Source organism: Arctopsyche grandis, chromosome 10 (genome assembly GCF_051622035.1).
Source record: "Arctopsyche grandis isolate Sample6627 chromosome 10, ASM5162203v2, whole genome shotgun sequence".
Lineage (NCBI taxonomy): Eukaryota > Metazoa > Arthropoda > Insecta > Trichoptera > Hydropsychidae > Arctopsyche > Arctopsyche grandis.
Genome location: NC_135364.1, coordinates 28,820,920 through 28,842,370, shown reverse-complemented (window position 1 = coordinate 28,842,370; position 21,451 = coordinate 28,820,920). Strand labels below are relative to the sequence as shown.

The 21,451-nt window shown below is 33.8% G+C and overlaps 1 protein-coding gene and 1 non-coding gene across 2 annotated transcripts in view; both read right to left on the bottom strand.

The window, feature by feature from the left end:
- The window catches only part of LOC143918412 (fatty acid synthase-like), a 29,118-nt gene extending 9,213 nt beyond the window's left edge, over nt 1-19,905 (bottom strand). The window contains exons 1-18 of the mRNA XM_077440331.1: nt 19,874-19,905; nt 15,677-15,842; nt 15,385-15,577; nt 15,162-15,282; nt 14,885-15,088; nt 8,340-8,620; nt 8,046-8,188; nt 7,731-7,934; nt 7,452-7,641; nt 6,916-7,072; nt 6,675-6,844; nt 6,449-6,600; nt 6,157-6,340; nt 3,492-3,640; nt 3,240-3,424; nt 2,862-2,981; nt 2,683-2,792; nt 1,260-1,450 (exon numbers count right to left, since the gene is read on the bottom strand). Coding sequence (XP_077296457.1) covers nt 1,260-1,450; nt 2,683-2,792; nt 2,862-2,981; nt 3,240-3,424; nt 3,492-3,640; nt 6,157-6,340; nt 6,449-6,600; nt 6,675-6,844; nt 6,916-7,072; nt 7,452-7,641; nt 7,731-7,934; nt 8,046-8,188; nt 8,340-8,620; nt 14,885-15,088; nt 15,162-15,282; nt 15,385-15,577; nt 15,677-15,841 — 2,919 coding nt within the window. The 5' untranslated portion in view covers nt 15,842; nt 19,874-19,905. The remainder of the gene's footprint in view (nt 1-1,259; nt 1,451-2,682; nt 2,793-2,861; nt 2,982-3,239; nt 3,425-3,491; nt 3,641-6,156; nt 6,341-6,448; nt 6,601-6,674; nt 6,845-6,915; nt 7,073-7,451; nt 7,642-7,730; nt 7,935-8,045; nt 8,189-8,339; nt 8,621-14,884; nt 15,089-15,161; nt 15,283-15,384; nt 15,578-15,676; nt 15,843-19,873) is intronic.
- On the bottom strand, nt 11,784-11,945 carry LOC143918481 (U1 spliceosomal RNA). Its single transcript, XR_013261125.1, has one exon. It is a non-coding gene; the product is annotated as a U1 spliceosomal RNA (small nuclear RNA).
- Nucleotides 19,906-21,451: the final 1,546 nt, after the last annotated feature.

Genomic DNA, 21,451 nt, shown 5'->3' with positions numbered 1-21,451 from the left:
ATATCCTCGACGAGAACCAACCTATAGAGCAGGCAGGGTTTAGGGCAAATTTCAGCACAATGGACCACCTCCAAGTAGTTGGCGAACTAATCGAGCGCGCCAACGAATATCAACGGCCATTGTGCCTAGGTTTCGTCGATTATGAGAAAGCCTTCGATACAGTTAGTCATAATGCAGTACTTAACGCTCTACAAACACAGGGAGTGCCGGAACCCTATGTGGGACTGTTAGCTGCAATATATAAGAATGCCACAGCTTCGGTTAAATTTTTTTCAGGTACAGATAGATTTAGCATAGGAAAAGGAGTAAGACAAAGAGATACAATCTCGCTCAAGTTATTCAATGCGGTGCTTGAGGGAGTTTTCAGGAACTTGGATTGGGATACAGCCGGAGTAAGCATCAATGGTCGCTTTTTGAGTCACCTTCGGTTCGCAGACGATATAGTTTTAGTAGCTCGTGATTCAGCTGACCTACTTATCAGACTAACACAGCTGGACAGGGAAAGTAGAAAAGTAGGATTAAAAATTAACGTAGATAAGACTAAACTAATGTTCAATAGTTATTGCATGCCTGATAGCATCCCCTTAGATGATAAACCAGTAGAAGTAGTAAATAGTTATTTATATTTAGGTCAAATAATTGACATGTCTGGTAGTACAGATGAAGAGATAAAGAGACGTATGAAATTAGGATGGAGTGCATTTGGACGGATGAATGCTGTTTTTAAATAAAAAATTCCACTCTGCCTGAAGAAAAGGATCTTTGATCAATGCGTTTTGCCAGTGATGACGTATGTATGTGAAACTTGGACACTGAACGCCAAGATGCTAAATAAAATCCAATGCACTCAAAGAAGTATGGAACGCTGTATGCTTGGCATAACAAGGAAAGACAGAAAGCGGAACACGTGGGTGAGAAGTATGACAAGGGTAGTGGACATAGTGGATAGAGTGAAGAGATTGAAACAGCAATGGGCGGGTCACGTAGCTAGGAAGATGGACGAAAGGTGGTCAAAAGAAGTGCTTGAATGGTACCCGAGAGAAGGCAAAAGAGTAAAAGGAAGACCGCAAGGAAGATGGGTGAACGAAATTAGAAAAATGTGCGGAATGAGATGGATGAGTGTTGCGCAAAACAGAGACGAGTGGAAGCGTGTTGGAGAGGCCTTCATCCAGCAGTGGATGGCGAATGGCTGTAAATGATGATGATGATGATATACATGTGTTATAAAATAAAATAAAAACAAAAAAAGAAGAAAAAACCTCAAAGTTGCCACTTTTTTTCTGAATGGTAATCATTAACTCCAGGTCTCCTTCTTTTGGTATATTGGTAGCACGTTGGAATCTAACATCCTCAAACACCACCGACACTTCCGTAAATAACTCACCCATCATCATACCAAGCGTTTCCCAAACTAGCACCAAGTAGCCGGTGGCAGGATACAAATTACGTCCTGAAAAAAATACGCAATAAGTAAAATTGATGTATTAAAAAATTATAAAAAAAATTCGGGTGTGACCAACCGATGACTTTATCTTTGTATTTGAGGAATATACATATGAAGGTAACAAAATTCGATATTGAACCGTATAGACAGATTATGAAATACTAATAACTATGACAGCGTTTTCAATACAAATTGAGCGCAAATGTATGAAAACTTGCACAAGACAAAAGTTCTACTTCCAGTTGTCAGGTTTCGTTCAAATTTTTATTTTTACTTAAAATCACTATCTTTATTATACATGATGAATATCAAGAAGATTTAAATAATTTGAACGGTCAAAATAAAATTATGAAAAAATAATGAAATATTGTTTTAAAAAAAAAAATTCTACTTCCGGTTTACCAATTCTGACCAAAACATTAGCAACTCTAAGTTAGTACATAAAGAATACAAATATAAATTTTCAGTTTGATACGTTCAGGGGTGTGGTAAGAGTAGTGGGCACAACATTTTGACCTTTTTAAAACGAAAAAATCCCACTGGTTTATAAAATTTAATGATTTTTTTTTGTTTCATCACATTGATACAAGAATTATACGTGAATTTTTTTGTGGCGAGCACACATGTTTAAGGGGTCGAAAAAAGTAGTGGAAAAAAAATCGAACAAGAGTAAACAGCCACTTCCGGTTAACGAATGCTTATAAAATTTTATAAATAACTTATTATTAAGCTTAAACTTCTAGATATGCAATTTGAGTTCAATAAACCAAAAGTTTTCTGAGAAAAACATAAAAAACCTTGATTCTCTAGAGTAAAAGTACTACTTCCGGTTTAGATAAAAATATTAAAAAAATATTAAGTTATCTCACGTAAAAAAAATTCAGCCCAATTCAGTTAGCGATTTGGGAGATATTTGAATTCAAAAAAAAGAGGACACCTACTGTAAGGGGAGGTACCATTTCCGGTCAACTTAAAAATTTGAAAAAAACTTACGTCGTGTCGATAAAAATTTAAGTAACCGATACTAAGTTTCAGTTCGATAAAACTAACGGTATTCAAAAAATCTCCAAAATACACAGACACACACACAAATTTTTTCTAGATCATGAAAACGTGATCAGTGATCGATTTTGAGTTCGAATCAGTAAAAATCTCGTGTTAGAATTTTCGCATGATCACAAAACTTCATATATTGTTACTAAGAACATAGATAAAGAAAAAAACCAATTAGAACTAACCGTCGATTACGTGTCCCGCCAAATACTCCGTATACTCGTTAGATAGAGTTACCTTCACCTTTCTTTCACCCGACTTCAGTTTTTTCTGGCCTTTGTACGAAATCAGATGACTGAAATTCAATTCCATTCATTCGCTCCTTTTTTGACATATGATAAAAATATAAATAATAAAATCTCACCAATCGTCTTTGTGATACCATTCAACCAGATGAGATATTATCGGAGTGCCAATCGATACTGGAAATTCTACCTTAGGATAGAGGTTCGACATGCGGGGATTCAGTCCCACTTCATACAATCTAGAAATTGATATTTGTTTGAAAAAATAGCGTTATTGTGATTCAAAATCTTAAATGCAATGTTTGTGTAAAATCATTTATTTTTCGTTCCATGATTCCTAAAAAGGGTTGGAACCAAATAATCTGGATTACACTCTGGACCACCGAGCATAACCTTACATAGTTTGATACTGAATGATCAAAGTCGCAACTAGTTATCAAGGAACATGGACACATACCTAAAGTAAATATTATATAGTCATAAAATAAACCACATACTGTCCAATAGTTTGCAAAAAGTATTCAACATTGTCATGATGTCCACATTTAATCAGAGCCACGTTCGTGCAATCCTGTTTAAGAGATGTCTTCAAGATGGCTTGGAGCAGACCTTGCGGAGCAATTTCAATGGTGATTGCATTATTATGGATCAATTTCGACGCTTCTTCGAAGAGCACCGGACTCTATAATGTATTCGCAAATGAAAAATTTACCATTTTTTTTTACTTTGTGGCAAAAAAGTCTCATTACCAGCATATTGTTTGTGTAGTAATCGGCAGAGGAATATTGAGCTATTTCTTCCATCCACAAATGCTCTGGTACTGACGTGGAGACCCATTTAGAACTTCGTTTCCGACATTCCGGAATCACGCCACGTAGATACTTCAACAGAATATGGCCTGGAAATACATAGATAAATCATTATGTGCTCTCACAAGCCAGCTGAAAAGCAAGCGTGAAGACAAGGGGTTGGAGAATAGCAATGCATATTTCAAGACAAATCTGAGTCGACGAAAGGAAAAGTCAGCGACTATCTTGATGTGGTTATGAAAGGTGCGTTGAGGATCAAAAGTGATAACTTAATCAACACAGATTCCATACGCTTCAACAGAGCGGAACCAATGGAATATCCGTGACAATAGAGCGAACGTGCACGTCCATATATCATAATTGCACATTTTTTAATATTATGTTCTAAGCCCGAAATACAACTGAACAGCTTCAATATCAGTTTGAAGAAGACAGAATAGCCTCTTACCTTTGACCGAAAAGAATAGTTTGACGTCGTCAGTAAACAAGATACACGATGCATTTAGATAATAATCTAGGGCAGGGATGGCGAACCTGTTAGGGTTTGCGTACCAAAAATCCTCAAATACTATTTCTCAATTGTGTGGCATGCCCAGTCAGTAAAAAAAATTAACAAAATAAAAAAAATGAAAAATTACTGAATTTTACTTACAAGCTAAAGTTATAATAGTTTCTTAAAAATAAAGTCATAATCAATATAAAAATACACATCAGCTATTTATCAATGAGATTTTTGTTGTTGTACATTTGATGACAAATTCTTAATTCTGGTTCATATTTCGTCACTTTTAGTAATACACACGACCAACTGGATTTTCAATGACATTCTTATTAATTAAAAAAAACTTAATTTCATCCAATCTTATAGATTATAAGGTATACTTATAGATTCCAAACTATCATTTAATGAACATATTAATCATATTGTTACTAAATCTTATAAACTATTGGGATTTATTTGCCGAGTTGCGAAGCCCTTTAAGAATCCCCATACTCTGATTCTACTCTATTACAGTTTAGTTCGTAGTAATATGGAGTATGCCTCAATCATATGGTCTCCCTATTACCAAACTCACATTGAGCACTTAGAAACAATCCAGAAGCGTTTTTTGCGCCATTTATCCTATAAGACTGGTCTTAAAAAACTGTTACCATCTTATAATGACAGACTTTCTTTTTTCCATATTGCAAGTTTGTCTCAGCGTAGAAGGGTTTCTGATTTGTTAATTTTATATAAGATTGCTAATGGTATTCTTGACACGTCTGTTTTAAGCGAGATTAATTTTAACGTTAATGCCCGATTCACCAGATGCACAAATCTTTTTTATCCACCTATTTGTCAAAGCAACACCTCTTTCAATAGTGCAATCGTTCGTATATGCCGTATTTACGATAGCTTAGATGATTGTCCTGACCTCTTTAGAGACTCTTTTAGTATTTTTAGGACAAAGGTGAAGAAAATAATATGTGGTTGATTTGCTTCTTCACCCTTATAGTCTTTCTTTTTCTTTTTTACTTTATCTGTATCTTTTTCTTTATCTGTTTCTTTTCTTTTTTTTTAAATTTTGATGTTTTTGTAATTTTACTTTTTTATATCACCATGTGGTGCTCACTGTAAATGGAATATTATATTTTTATTTATGTTTATTATTATTTTTTGTCTCATTATACAACTTTCTTTTTATATTTTATTCTGTATGTGTGCCTATTTAAATAAAATAAAAAAATAAAATAAAATAATCACTCAACGAATCGTTGAAGAACTTTTCCACGATTTAACCATCGTACATTGTTGTACGATGTAAAAATAAAATATTATACACTGAGTTTAATATTTTACTATTTTACCTCATTTAATAATCCTAAAAATTTTCGTTTGTTTAATCCGCGTGCAGATATCAGATTAACCAATTTTGTTACAAAAATCATAACATCTTCCAGTGACTTAAGTCCGTGCTTTGCGCATAAAACTTGCTGGTGTATAATGTAATGCAAGCCCAGAATGGAATGTCAATGTCCAATATGTTCAGTAAATAAATTGACAAATCCATTTTCCTCTCCAGTCATACTGCGAGCAACATCTTTCGTTACTGATACAATTTTGGAAATATCTATTTCTCTTTCATTGAGTGCTTTTACAACTCCATTGCAAATATATATTCTTTTTGTTGTTGTTGCTAATGATTTTAAACCGATCAATTATTCTTTGATACTATTCCCAATGCAGTATCAATAAATAACAACAACAAATAACAACGAACATTACCTCAAATGATAACAAACGTCAATGGCAGTGTTGCCAGCATAAAAATTGTTTGAAGTTGCCACGATAAAATAATAAAAAAAATTATTTATTTTGGAAAACATTTGATAATTAATAAAACTACCAAATTTGTAAAGTGTGAGATTACTGGAGGTAATCTCACACTTAAGTACACTCACACTAAGCCAGTAGTCATTTTGACATGGTGTAATCCAGTAGTCTTTGATACTAATATTTAAATTCAAATAGGAATTAAAGTTTAATATTTTACATGGAAATCGAAAATCCAAAATTTTAAAACATTTATGAACAGAATATTTCTACAAATATAGATTATTATACCTGCTTCTGCAATATATCTCGAGTGGTAGGCGATTTTTGAATAAGGCACTTCCTTGACGAGAACTCCTTGGCTCTGGAGATAGTGTGCAAATACTTTCATGGATTCTGCAGGCCCTGAAATTGTGCTGGAGTCTGGACCGTTGTGACACACAACTTCGATGTCAGGTGGACATAGGTTATTCACCTGGAAAATCGATTTTTTAAATTATGGATAAATATAACGCTCATTTCTAAACGGAAAAAACGACGTTTAGTATTTAAAAAAAATTCTTTAATTAGTTTCACAACATACATCGCGGTATCCCAAGCCAACAGTAGCCATCGATCCTTTAATTATAGGTGTTTCGATACTGGCCAGACCTTTAGAATATGCTACAAGGATCATTTGTTCAGCTGAGAGGCAACCGTCTACATAAGCACATCCAAGCTCACCGATTCCGTGACCTGAATATTCAAATACAGCATGATTTATTTGAGAGATGAGTCTATTAAGTAGTCGTAGAAGTTTTGGTGTGTACCGATTAAATGGTCAGCTTCGATACCAATTTCTTTTAAAACATCACACAGTCCGATTTGAATGGCAGCGATAGCCACAAAAGAGTGCAGGATGTTGTTGTAAATCTTCGGATTTGGGTCTGTTATGATACGAGTGATATCGATACCTTTCGGGTGCAAAACCTGGTGACATCTAAAAAAAGAGATATATTTCATTCGACATGAAGTTCTACAAAGTTCTGTAATGAATGCTAAAACACATACCGTTCGATGGCAGCAGCAAATACTGGAATCCTTAATAGCATAGACCCCATGCCAGCCCACTGAGAACCCATACCGCTGAACACGAACCAAATGGGACGCTTTACCTTTAACAAGTATTGGACTTCTCGGGACACCCTCATAATGTCACTCTTGGTTCCTGAGAAAATAAAACAAACCGTTTTCTTAGACTCGTCTTTACTCTTAACTTCTTTGAAGTGAGTGAATCAAAAAGGTTACTTAAATGGTATAACAAATAGGGTCCTCGAAAATAGTCTTAGTAAGTAAATTCATAATTATTTAATTTATTAATCAATTAATTTTAATTATTAATTTATCAAATAATAAATTCATTTATTAAATTATGAATTAATTAATTTATGGAATAATTAATTTAATTTCTTAATTATTAATTAATTTATCTGATTTATCAAGTAATTTATTGTATTCATTTTTTAATTGAATTTTTTAATTATAAGGATAATTTGTAAATTTGTGTAGAAATATAAAAGAACATAAACAGGTTTATTTTTACTCACTAAGTAACGTGTATCCCCTGAAAGTGTGACCTGATATGTTTTCCTCGTGGATTCCCTGAAGAAGACGAACGTATTCAGCGTCTACTGGTCTCGATTCAAGATCGTCTAAAATACGATTCACAGCTGATTCTGTCCTGCCAGATATGCAGACCAGTCTGGGTAAATCGTCTTTGGGTGCGCCTCCGTTTACCTTTATATTTTATTTTGGATTATGTTAGTTGAATACTCTCAAAAGTCATACCGTCCGCAAAAAAATTAACACTTCAAAATATCACTGACCTTTGGCTTGGCGAAGCGCTTGAGCAAAACGTGAGCATTAGCTCCTCCGAAGCCGAAACTGTTAATTCCGGCCATTCCACGATTCCATGGTGTCTTTTCGCAGACCACAGTTATTCTGCCATCCGAGAAAGCTGGAACACCCTCCCTGGGATTTTCGAAGTGCAAATTGGGCGGAATATAGCCAGAATCGTAGGCTAAACACATCTGAAACATACGAAAGAGTATACATATTTTTTAAGGACTAAGAGTAGTTCAATCAAACAGACAGACAGACGAAAAAAATATTTGTGTATTTATTAATTATTTATAAAATACCTTGATTACAGAGCAAACACCAGAAGCAGGCTCACTATGTCCGAGGTTTGACTTGATGGATCCAATTTTTAACGGAGTAGTCCGACCGGTACAAAATATCTCATCGATAGCTTTGAGCTCCTCGGGATCTCCCACTTTAGTACCTAAGCGTAAATACATACATATGTACATATATGAATGCAATCGTGTCGTCTGATCAAATTAATGTATTTGCAATTAGTTCGTTCGTTTAATTGGCTTTGTACCCAGATTCGACAACACTAAAAATTCGACTCAAATATAAATAATTTATACCTGTTCCATGGGCTTCAACGAACTCCAATTCAAGTGGACTCACGTTGCACTCCTTGTAGAATTCAGAGAGTAGTATTTTTTGAACATGTCCTGCAGGATAGGTGATGCCCTGCTCCTTGTAGCCGTCGCAGTTGGTTTTGGCGTGAAGAATTTGAGCATAAACTCGTTTGGCATCCTTGGCTTTTTGCAGGAAAATGACGTTGACTGATTCTGATCTGACATATCCGCTGGCGTCATTATCAAAGGACTTGCAACGTCCTTCGGGCGAAAGAACACCCAACCTACAACATATTTAGATTTTTTTTGATAAACTGCTAGACGGGTGTTTTGTAACACCATAGGTGTCATAAAGATGTCGCAGGTATCATAGCATCCATGAAAACTGGCTTAGTACCAATAGGAATTGCAATACCGATAGTACCGGTACTACACAAATCAGTCCAAATATCGATTTTTTCAAATTCATACATTTTATTTGATGAAAACCTTATCTTCATAACTAAAAACTACGAAAACGACAGATGTTTATATTTTTCGAAGCAAGTACATACATAATCAGAGAATAAAGCAAACTAAATAAAAGCTTTTAAAAAAACATCGTGGGGCGTTAAATATGTTGTTATGGGCGTGGGATTTCAACGTGAAATAGCTTTATGCAGTATTTCCTTATTTATTTCTGATTAAGTTGCAGGTGTAAATATGTAGGTAGTTATGATTTTAACCTTTTTTACAAACAAAAAAATCACAAATTTCTACAAAACATTATAATCTCTAATCCCTGAATCTGCCGTAACTACTTCACAATATTTTGTATATGAATGTTTGGGTTTGTCTTATAATAGTTTCTGAAAAAACTCCCCACCTCCTATGTGCATTAGCAATTACTTACCAGCAGATAAGTAATTATTATTATTATTTTTATTTTACATATATACCAGGAAGGCCTTACAGGTAAATCCCAATGCGCCTTCCTGGCCAATTACAAATACAAATGCAGCATTTTTATTATAAGTCGTTGAATTGCGAGACACTGAAAAAACTCGCAAATTAACGAGACATCTATGAATTGTACATAAATTTTTATTGTACATCAATCAAATTTCAAATAATGGTGACATAGTAGGTAGGAAGGATTTTTAGCCAATTTTTTTTCCGGGAACCGTTTCAACAATGAAATCAGAGAAAATTGGCAAACTCTGATAGGAAACGATCAACCTGGAGTCACAAGTCCAGGTCTGACCAACAGCATACTCTGAAAAATTCATTTTCATTCAGGGATTGAACCCGGCACCTTCTTGACGGTAAGCAGAAGCTTAACGTCCGAGCTATGCTGCTGGCTAATGGGTTCAAGTTCCAGCTGGAATCGAAAAATTGATTAGACTTTCTCGATGATCGCTTTTGGAAAAATGTGGATGTCTATTAAATCGAGATCAGTTGTTGGAGTTTGCCATTTGCGAGATCTCCTGTTGTAGTTTGCCAATTTACTTTAATTGCCTTAAAATTTCGACAATTCCTATCAGTGCCGTAGCGAGGCTATGGCAAACGGGCGTATACCAAGGGCACTCGATGCGAGGGGCGCCGAAGGCGTCCCTCGCCTAATTTAAAATTTTTTTTTTAGTAAAACTTGTAAAATTTAAGATGAATTCTATGTGTTTTTGAAATATTCATTTGAATATATGTACATACATTATCTTTCATTTGTGTAATTATTTCGAGGCACCGTTATGATGTTTTACTTTTGAATTCTGAGAAATTGACCGATCGAAAGCAAATGAACAATGGCATGACGAAACTGCTTCCAAAAATACATACAGACTGAAAACGGATTACTAAGTTTTATGTTTTATGTATCCTGGAATGGATTGCAAGACCATTTTATTTAAAATTTCGTCAATATAACGTGTTAATATTCTTAGCATTACGTTTTAGAACTTCAGTGTGTGCACACTAAGTTTCATCGTCATATGTACATGCATAGCTGTTTTCATTATATGTAAGTATTTTTTTTTATTATCTAATAAATAATTTCGAAAGAGACTTTGTATGTAACTATCGTTGGTTCGTAGAATCCGTGTCGTTAAATTTAATAAAACAAAAACCTAAGGAATATTCAAATAAATTTGAATAAAACAAAACTATTCAAATAAATTGTTTACTATGAAATTGACCATTTTTAACCCGTCGTGATCACAAAATTTACGTAGTCGCGCGCGACCCACCGGGCGCGCTTTGTCCCTTTCCAACAGAAACGACAGACGTCGATTCCTGGAAAACATCATGTAATACCTTTTAGCAATTGTGGACATTTACGCTACCTTTTAAGGGAACTAAATAAGTAAAAAACCACAAGTTCCTTTTTTACGGGATATCATATGAAAACTACATTCAGTCTTAGCTCAACTGTCGTTTGAGACTTCACGACTTGACTTACGTATCTACTTGATTTTCCGCTACACATTTACAACCTGGACCGTCTTAGAGAGTGCGGATTCATCTTACAGAGTGCAGATTTTTAATAAATGTATGTATATAATTTCGAGTATACAAATCGAGTAAACCTTCGAGTGTTGTTACTATTATTTTTACTTTATCTATGTACGTAGTAACAATAGATGAAGTTTTGTGATCATGCGAAAATTCGAACTCGAGATTTTGACTGATTCGAACTCAGAATCGATTACTGATCACGTTTTAATGATCTAGAAAAAATGTGTGTGTGTGTGTGTGTCTGTGTACTTTGGGGATTTTTTCAACACCGTTAGTCCTATCGAACCGAAACTTAGTATCGGTTAATGAAATTCTTATAGACACTACGTAAATTTTTTTCAAATTTTTAAGTTGACCGGAAATGGTACCTCCCCTAATAGGTGTCCTCTTTTTTTTAAGTTTTTGAATTCGATTTTCTCCCAAACTACTAACTGAATCGGACTGATTTTTACTTTATCTATGTTTTTACATGTACTAGAAATAATAATTTTTATAATTTTATATTTTTTAAATATTTTTATCTGAACCGGAAGTAGTACTTTTACTCTAGAGAATCGAGGTTTTTTATGTTTTTCTCAAAAGCCTTTTGATTTATCGAACTGAAATTTCATACCGATCAGTTTAAGCTCAATGAAACAGGGCAAACTATAAAGCTAGAGAGCATAAAATAAAACAGGTTCATCATAAAAAGCACTGTCTCTATCCGCAGTCTAGTAATAACCATTAATTACTACTTCATAAACCCATACGAGAAGACTAATAAATAAAGCACCGGACCCTTAGGGGGCCGTTTATTGTTCAAATGTTGTAAATGCATCGCTAAAGGTTTACCGAACCTTTTTGACAAAGCATTTACAACAATTGAACGGCACGCTTCCGGTCCTACTTCTTTCTACTAATAAAGATGAGTTATTCCACAGAGTTTGAAGAGTGTGGAAAGGTTTAAGAGTTTAAGGGTCGGGACAGCGCGTACGCAGTCCCGGCTATCAAAAATTACGCGTCCGAGTTGCCCACATTAGGGGCAATCGCAAGGGTCAGCTCAACCGAAGTGCAATGGAAGAGCCTCGCCCTGGGGGAACCGCCATTGTGATCACGGTGTCCCCTATGCCAGGTAAGTATGCTCAAAATTCATTTTTGCCTCCCTATATGCAAACCAATTTCACTACCGCTAGCATCGACTCAACACACCTAGCGCCATCTAGGTAACGTCGACTCTAACTACTAAACCTCATTTCTAGTCACCGGACCCAGAAGGTGCCGCGTATTGTTCAAAGGTTGTAAATGCATTGTTTGAGGTTTGCCGAACCTTTTTTACAAAGGATTTACGACAATGGAACAATGGATAGCACTGTGAATATCCTACCTCTACTCATTTCTCCCAACAAGGACTTCTCCTATTATTCATTAAAGCAGAGGTCCCAAACCTTTTTGCGAAATGGGTCGGTTTAGAATTTTGAAATGTATAGCGGGCCGGATGAAAAAAAATATTATTGGATTCCAATTTAAACAAATTTGCATAATCTTTTTATCGACACATTTATATAAATTTAAAAAAAAATTGCACAAGACAAAAGTTCTACTTCCGATTGTCTGATTTTGTTATTTTTACTTTATCTATGTATGTACGTAGTAACAATAGATGAAGTTTTGTGATCATGCGAAAATTCGAACTCGAGATTTTGATTGATTCGAACTCAGAATCGATCACTGATGACGTTTTCATGATCTAGAAAAAATGTGTGTGTGTGTGTGTGTGTCTGTGTACTTTGGGGATTTTTTTCAACACCGTTAGTCCTATCGAACTGAAACTTTGTATCGGTTACTGAAATTCTTATCGACACTACGTACATTTTTTTCAATTTTTTAAGTTGACCGGAAATGGTACCTCCCCTTATAGGTGTCCTCTTTTTTTTAAGTTTTTGAATTCAATTTTCTCCCAAACTACTAACTGAATCGGACTGAATTTTTTTTACATGTACAAGAAATAATAATTTTTATAATTTTATATTTTTTAAATATTTTTATCTGAACCGGAAGTAGTACTTTTACTCTAGAGAATCGAGGTTTTTTATGTTTTTCTCAAAAGGCTTTTGATTTATCGAACTGAAATTTCATACCGATCAGTTTAAGCTTAATACCAAGTTATGTATAAAATTTGGTAAGCGTCCGTCGACCGGAAGTGGCAGTTTACTCTTGTTCGATTTTTCTTCCACTATTTTTTTCGACCCCTTAAACATGTGTGGTCTTCACGAAAAAATTCAAGTATAACTCTTGTATCAATGTGATTAAAATAAAAAAAAAATCACTAAATTTAATAAACCGGAAGTGGGATTTTTTCCCTTCCGGAAGCATCCGGAAGGAAGGTCAAAAATGTTGTCGCCTGGATCCTGTCCACACCCCTGAACGTATTAAGCTGAATATTTATATTTGTATTCTTTATGTACTAACTTAGATTTGATAACGTTTTGGTCAGAATTTGTAAACCGGAAGTAGTAATTTTTTTTAAAACAATATTTCATTATTTTATTTTGACCTTTTATATTATTTTTATCCTCTTGATATTTAATGTGTATGATAATTATACTGATTTTAAATAATAAAAAAAATTTGAACAAAATCGGACAACCGGAAGTAGAACTTTTGTCTTGTGCAAGTATTTGCATATATTCGCGCTCAATTTGTATCGCTATCATAGTTATTAGTTCAATATTGAATTTTGTTTTGTAACCTTCTTATATTCCTCAAATACATAGATAAAGTTATGGGTTGGTCACACCCGAATTTTTTTTACTTAAAATCACTATCTTTATTATACACAATAAATATCAAGACGCTTAAAATAATTTAAAAGGTCAAAATAAAATAATGAAATATTGTTTTTAAAAAAAATACTACTTCCGGTTTACGAATTCTGACCAAAACGTTACCAAATCTAAGTTAGTTCATAAAGAATATAAATATAAATTTTCAGCTTAATACGTTCAGGGGTGTGGTCAGGATCCAGGCGACAACATTTTTGACCTTCCTTCCGGATGCTTCCGGAAGGGAAAAAATCCCACTTCCGGTTTATTAAATTTAGTGATTTTTTTTTATTTTAATCACATTGATACAAGAATTATACTTGAATTTTTTCGTGAAGACCACACATGTTGAAGGGGTCGAAAAAAATAGTGGAAGACAAATCGAACAAGAGTAAACTGCCACTTCCGGTCGACGGACGCTTACCAAATTTTATACATAACTTGGTATTGAGCTTAAACTGATCGATATAAAATTTCAGTTCGATAAATCAAAAGCCTTTTGAGAAAAACATAAAAAACCTCGATTCTCTAGAGTAAAAGTACTACTTCCGGTTCAGATAAAAATATTTAAAAAATATAAAATTATAAAAATTATTATTTCTAGTACATGTAAAAAAAAATCAGTCCGATTCAGTTAGTAGTTTGGGAGAAAACCGAATTCAAAAACTTAAAAAAAAGAGGACACCTATAAGGGGAGGTACCATTTCCGGTCAACTTAAAAATTTGAAAAAAATTAACGTAGTGTCTATAAGAATTTCATTAACCGATACTAAGTTTCGGTTCGATAGGACTAACGGTGTTGAAAAAATCCCCAAAGTACACAGACACACACACAGACACACACACACAGACACACACACAGCCACACACAGACACACACACACACATTTTTTCTAGATCATTAAAACGTGATCAGTAATCGATTCTGAGTTCGAATCAGTCAAAATCTCGAGTTCGAATTTTCGCATGATCACAAAACTTCATCTATTGTTACTACGTACATAGATAAAGTAAAAATATTAGGGGGACGAAAAATTTGATATTTGCCAAGGGCGCCAAAAACATCGCTACGGCTCTGGTTCCTATAATTCGACATCTCGTAGTATCCCATATCAACATAAAGTTGGTAATAAAAGTGTAGTGTAGAGCGAAATTTCCTCAAATGTGAACAATCCATAAATGAATTTTCATATAATAAATAGTCGGTATACCATATCCTTATTCCCATGATAAACCAAAAGGCTTTTAATTACAAACCTGGAAAACTGTAAAGATACGAATGGATTCAGACATAAATTGCTACCGCCGACGATAGCCGAATCGCAATGTCCATCTCTGATAGCTCGGTAAGCGTGTTCGACAGCATACAGAGAACTGGAACAGGCACTATCAACACTGTAAGATGGACCAGTGCATCCGAGCCAACGAGAAATTTTATTAGCCAACATAGAACGCGAAACCCTGTAGAAAAAAACACATAATGCAATAAAAAAAATAAAGTAGTTTCCTATGTATTCAATATCCAAAAACTCACCCGGTGATGCCATAACCCTTAATCTGCATCTTTTCATACATCCAAGTCATTTCAGACTCGGAGAAGCAAGCTCCTATAATTACGGCTGTCTTACTGTCTTTCAATGTCTTGGGATTGACACCTGAAGTTAAATACAATAAATATGATAATATGGATGTACTTTTTCTTGCTAACATGTACTATATTTTATATTTGTAGTGGTTTTGTGATTGATTATCATTACCGGCGTCTACGATAGCCTCGTAAGATTTCTCCAATAACAATCTGCTCATGGGGTCCATGGTGTGGGCCTCTTGGTATTTTATACCGAAAAAAGAAGCATCGAAACGATTAAGATGATTGATTTTTCCAGTGCGTTGGGGTATTTCAGGGTGAGATAATTTCCAACGACGATCATCGCCAGAGACTAGATCCACCTGGATACGACGGTGGAAAAGAAGAAGAGAAAATCAATGTTATCTTTGGTGAAAATTCTCGTAATAGTTCACGTTTGTAGATAATAAAAATGCAAGTACCTTGTTGAAAAGGTTTTCCCTGAGGTCTACGACGTTGTCGGAGTCAGGAAACAGTCCAGCAATTCCACTGATGCAAATTTCATCTCCTGGTAAAGGATGGGAAAGACGATGGCCGGCGGCTATCGATTCGGGTGTTGGTTCAAAGTATTTCGGTTTTGGTGCCATTCTACAAATTAAATAATTTGGCATAGTTAAGAATGTTCTAAGAGAGCTAGAAAGATTATAGATGTCAAAATCATAAGGATTTGTAAATACCTCGTCAAACACATACATATTATATGGACTACATATGTACATATGTTCATATATTTAAAAAAAATCGAAATTGACACTTCCACGCGGCCAAAAGTGTTAATCAACTATTCGTTGTTTATCGCTTTTAATTCCGAGTCTGACATTGTACAAGTTCGATAAAGCAGGTGTATCTTTCGGGTATTGTAATAATATCTTTGATAGGTATGTAAAGCATCCATTCCATCACAATATATATATATATATATATATATATATATATATATATATATATATATATATATATATATATATATATATTATTTTATTATTTTTATTATTTTTATTTTACATATATACCAGGAAGGCCTTACAGGTAAATCCCAATATATATATATATATATATATATATATATATATATATATATATATATATATATATATATATATATATATATATATATATATATATATATATATATATATATATATATATATATATATATATATATATATATATATATATATATATATATATATATATATATATATTTATATATTTGCGCGAGCATGATACAAAAGGAACAAGTGGAACATGCTTTTCCTCCCGTATCCTGCGCGCGCACATTAAACAAGGATGTATGACAAAAAGAGAGATAATTTCACCGCATCCCACTGATTTATACATTATATATACATACATAGAACCGTATACCATGCACCCTTTTTTATCTTTCGACTTAAGATTTTTCGATTTTCAATCTTTGCCTTCCGATATTTGCTTTTTCGACCTTTTCAATTTCGGTGCCGTGAGGTATACCCAGATAAAGTAATCACTAAAGCCCGGACCCAGAGGGTGCTGCTTATTTTTCAATTGTTGTAAATGCATTGTTAAAGGTTCGCTGAACTTTTTTTTTTTTGATGTCTAGCTTTGTAAATAAGCACCCATGTCCACACCGTCCTCTTCATTATTGGAAACATCCCCTCTCACTAGTTTGCGATGCTTACTTTCACCATTCTTCATCCTAACTGAATCAGTAGTTGATGATCGATTTTCTGTGTCCGGTTGCACTGGAGAAGTGTCTAATGTAGTAAGAGACGGCGATGCTGCAGGCTGTGTAGAAGTCATCACCATCTGGCCATTTGACATATTTGGTGTTTCACCGGCCCCACTTGAATCGGTGTCAATGGGCTCGGCTTGAGCAGAAATTTCTCGTGGAGCCCGTTCTTGTAAAGATCTTTTGTGATTTATAATTTTCCTTGTTTGTTTAACAAATTAAATATCTCCAATGTATCTGATAAATAAAATTTATCGCATTTTACACCTGCTCTTGCTCGTTCCCAAATTGGTTGTCACTCATAAGGAAACAATACTGTACCAAAGTATAACAACACTTTTAAGACAATTACTCTTTGATAATCAACGAGTTTCTGTGTGTAAAGAAGGCGCTCAAAATCACATGTTTGTTTTCCTCACATGTTTGTCAAAATAGGCGATCGCGAAGTGGATTTGATTTAGTGAAATTTATTGTTTTTATTATAATATTAAGACACCCATGTAAACGTCTTCCTAACCGTATTTAAAAAATATTTGGCAAATATTTTTTCAGATATGTGGTAAATCCTCGATATTTGCCAACCATTGAAGCAATAAGATGCACAAGCTATGTAGTATATTTTTCGAAATGCAAGCGCATATAGTTTCATGACAAAAAAAAACATTCAAGATCTTCTTTACGGTTCCGGCCTGCGGGCTGTAGGTTGGTAACCACTGGTTTAAAGTAACTGATGGTGAATTTTCCTTAAAATCTTCCCACCTTTTAATGTTGACAGTGAAAATTTATAAATTTGTAAATTTTATTGGTTTTCACACCTCATACAATTTTTTTTAATTGTTTTGATTTTTTTTCATTTTTTTTTCATTGACACATTGAAAACGAGTTCGAATTTTCTGATGATCACAAACTTCATCTATTGTTACTACGTATATAGATAAAGTAAATATACAAGAATAAGTGAGAATTCTCAGCAAATATGTTGAAAAATGGCACTGATGTTCAAAAAATGAAAAAAGACGACACTCTTCTAGCCCTATTGGCATAGATCAATTACACAATGAGGATGAATTCAAAATAAAATAATGTATGTACATATAGTACATACAATAAAACGAGATGCAAATTATATATAATTTAAAATATACAATAACAAATGTACGACAATATAAACTATAAATATATAAATTGTGTGGAATTTTATGATTGGGATTTCAATCAAAAGGATTTCAATGATTCAGATTTCAATCAAAATTATGATCCCGGCTTAAACTAATGTAATCATATATATAAAGACGGTAATCTGTGTGTGTGTGGGTGTGTGTGTGTGTCCTAACTCTCGCCGAACATAATGAACGAATCGATAAAAATCGATTAATTCATTTTTCGACGAGACGACTTTGTCGCGACTCGAACCGATCACCCCAAATAGCCTGAATATGGTTCTAATTAGCTAATGGTCTCGGACATCACGCCAAATCCAATTTTTCATTTCGCCTTTTTTTTTTAAACATTAATTGAAATATTCCTTCTCGCCATATGAAAATATGTAATATGTAATTTTAATAATTTCATTTAGCGAGGTTTTGAACCATTTTTTTTCTTTTCATATAAAACAATTAACTATATATTTTTAATTGAAATTATTGAAATTAATTTATATTTTAGCGATATTTGAAAAATAAAATCAATTCCAGGACGCCGACTCGAACCTACCCCCCTCGCGCCCAGATCAATATACGCTGACCACTACACCATGATACGGGTATAAAGACTGCTCTAAATAACGTTAATATTCAATAATCGTACAGAACGTATGGACAACCAATCAAAACGGAGTCATATCTTCGGTAGTTGTCGGGAGAAGTCGGAAGTAGTCGGGAGAGGTCGGGAGTGGTCGGGTGTCATGGATCGAGTGAATCGATTTCGATTTGCAGTATCGCTCGGGGCGATAGCTAATAATAATAGAAAAAATAGGAAGTCTTTAAATAAATAATTGAAAACTCTCTATGGGAGTCTGCGTATTTTTAAGAATTGAAAATTATTACAAATAAAGAATTGAAATCTATCTATGAGAGTCTACGAAAATAACGGTTCCGGTTTCGGATTTTTTTTTTTTAGTTTTATACGAGTATATAATAATTTTATACCCATGCGATGATGTTTCATCGGGCTATTCACTAGTTAAATATATTACTAAGAGGCTTGGGCCGCGTAAGTATGTATGTAATGCTATTAAAGTGATTTAACGTTAGTTGATTCAGTCAGAAGGAGACGCAACCCAGATACAATCCTCGATCTATCGACTGAATATCAGGGTCCTTCAAACATTTCACCCCGATTGATCGGAGTGAAATGTGTGGATGGAAAGGACCCTGAATGTGTGAAAAATACACTATTGAAACATAATATGTACGTATGTATATACAGATTTTTATTCCAAATTGACCATTTTTAATTTCAAATTATGTAAACCTTTTTTATTTCAAATTGACATTGAAAAGGGGTTAATTTTAAATGAAAAAGGTTTTTTTAATTTTTTTCTAGATCCTAAAACCGTAATTAGTAATTGATACCGAGTTCAAATCAGTCAAAATCTCGAGCTCAAATTTTCGCACGATCACAAAACTTCATAATATATTATTTCTACATGCATTGTACATGGATTAAGTAAAAATCTGAATCATTGAGTAAAATTAAAGGGAAAGTAAAAGTATAGATTGGTGCCAAATGACTTCCCCAATTATTTAATATTTTTGTCAAAATTGGGAGTACGGCGAAATGAGGGTACGATAAAAATATTTCGCTTATTTGTGAAAATATGAGTAACATATTTAACATACATTACAAAATCCGAGTCGAAGTCATATTTTTTATGAAGGAAAATAAAAGTACAAAAGTATTCTTAAACCTGAAGTGATCAGCTTCACTGCTATCCGTAACACTACTGACATCTATACTGAGCTACTAACTTTTATATGTTCATTATATATGCAAAGAAATGGAAATGTATTCTTTTTTTGAAATTCGTAGAAGTCGTTGACATTAAAATGCTTAAGTTCCAATAAAAAAAAATTCGAGTGCGACCAACCCATGACTTTATCTATGTATTTGATGAATATAAGAAGGTTACAAAACAAAATTCGATAATAAACCGTACAGCAGATTATGAAATACTAATAACTACGAATGACAGCGATACAAATTGAGATTGGATTTTGTTCAAATTTTTTTTAGTACTTAAAATCACTATCAGTATTATACACATTAAATATCAATAAAATAAAAATAATTTGAAAGGTCAAAATATAATAATGAAATATTGTTTAAAAAAAAAATACTAATTCCGGTTTTCGAATTCTAAACAAAACCTTATCAGCTCTAAATTAGTAAATAAATAATACAAATATAAATTTTCAACCTGATACGTTCAGGGGTCTGGACTGAGTAGTGGGCACAACATTTTTGACCTTTTTAAGTGGAAAAAATCCCACTTCCTGTTTATAAAATTTAATTATTTTTTTTTTATTTTCATCACATTGATACAAGAATTATACTTGAATTTTTTGTGAAAAATGCACATGTTTAACGGTTCGAAAAAAATGTAAAAAATCGAAAAGTCGACCCGGGTCAGAAACCCTAATACATATATTTTTACATAAGAACTTTCATTTTAGTGTTTTATGTAAAAAAAATTCGCCTGCGACGCTTTTTTTGTATATCATATTAAGTTTAGGAGGGGGGCGCCAGAGGGGTGGTTTGAAAATCCTAGTTACGGCACTGTGCACATTATGATTACATAGGTCTTATAGATATAATCTTTTCTGTACTGGTGGAAATCTATGATTACCTTGAAAAATAATGGTATTTTGGTATCTTAAATGTCTTATTTCACTTTAAAAATAACCGGCACATTTATAATTAAAATTGTTAAAAATAAATATTTGTTTGTTTAATGTTCTCTTTTTTACTAACCTCTTATACGTTTCACATGGTTTTCGCGTAAGTGGTCATTTTTATATCCCTTATCTCTTATCCGATCGTTTTCATACTTTGCCATATTGCTCATTTTGGTCATCAATATAAGTAAAGGTATCATCCTCTATTACGATGGTGAAAAAATATCGTATTAGACAAGTTTGGAAATATAATACAAAAGATAAAAAACAAAACACGCACCGGCTGGGCTGGGAGAAGGGTATCCGCCTTGAGGCGAACGAACAGAATTTGCTTCGACGTGAGGTGAACTGTACGCGCGTCGACCTCAAGGCGAATCTTCCTACACACATTGCGGTCTGCGTCAACATGGGTTGCCTCACGGTAGACCCCTCCGGAATTCCGGAGCGTCTGTAGCCCCCTTTATTGTGGCATGCAACGCATGACGCGAAATTAAAGCTACTTTCCCGTTTTCTTTATTTTGTAATTATATATCTTAATATTATATACAAAACTAAAAGGAGGTTTGTATTTAAAAAAAAAATTTGACCAT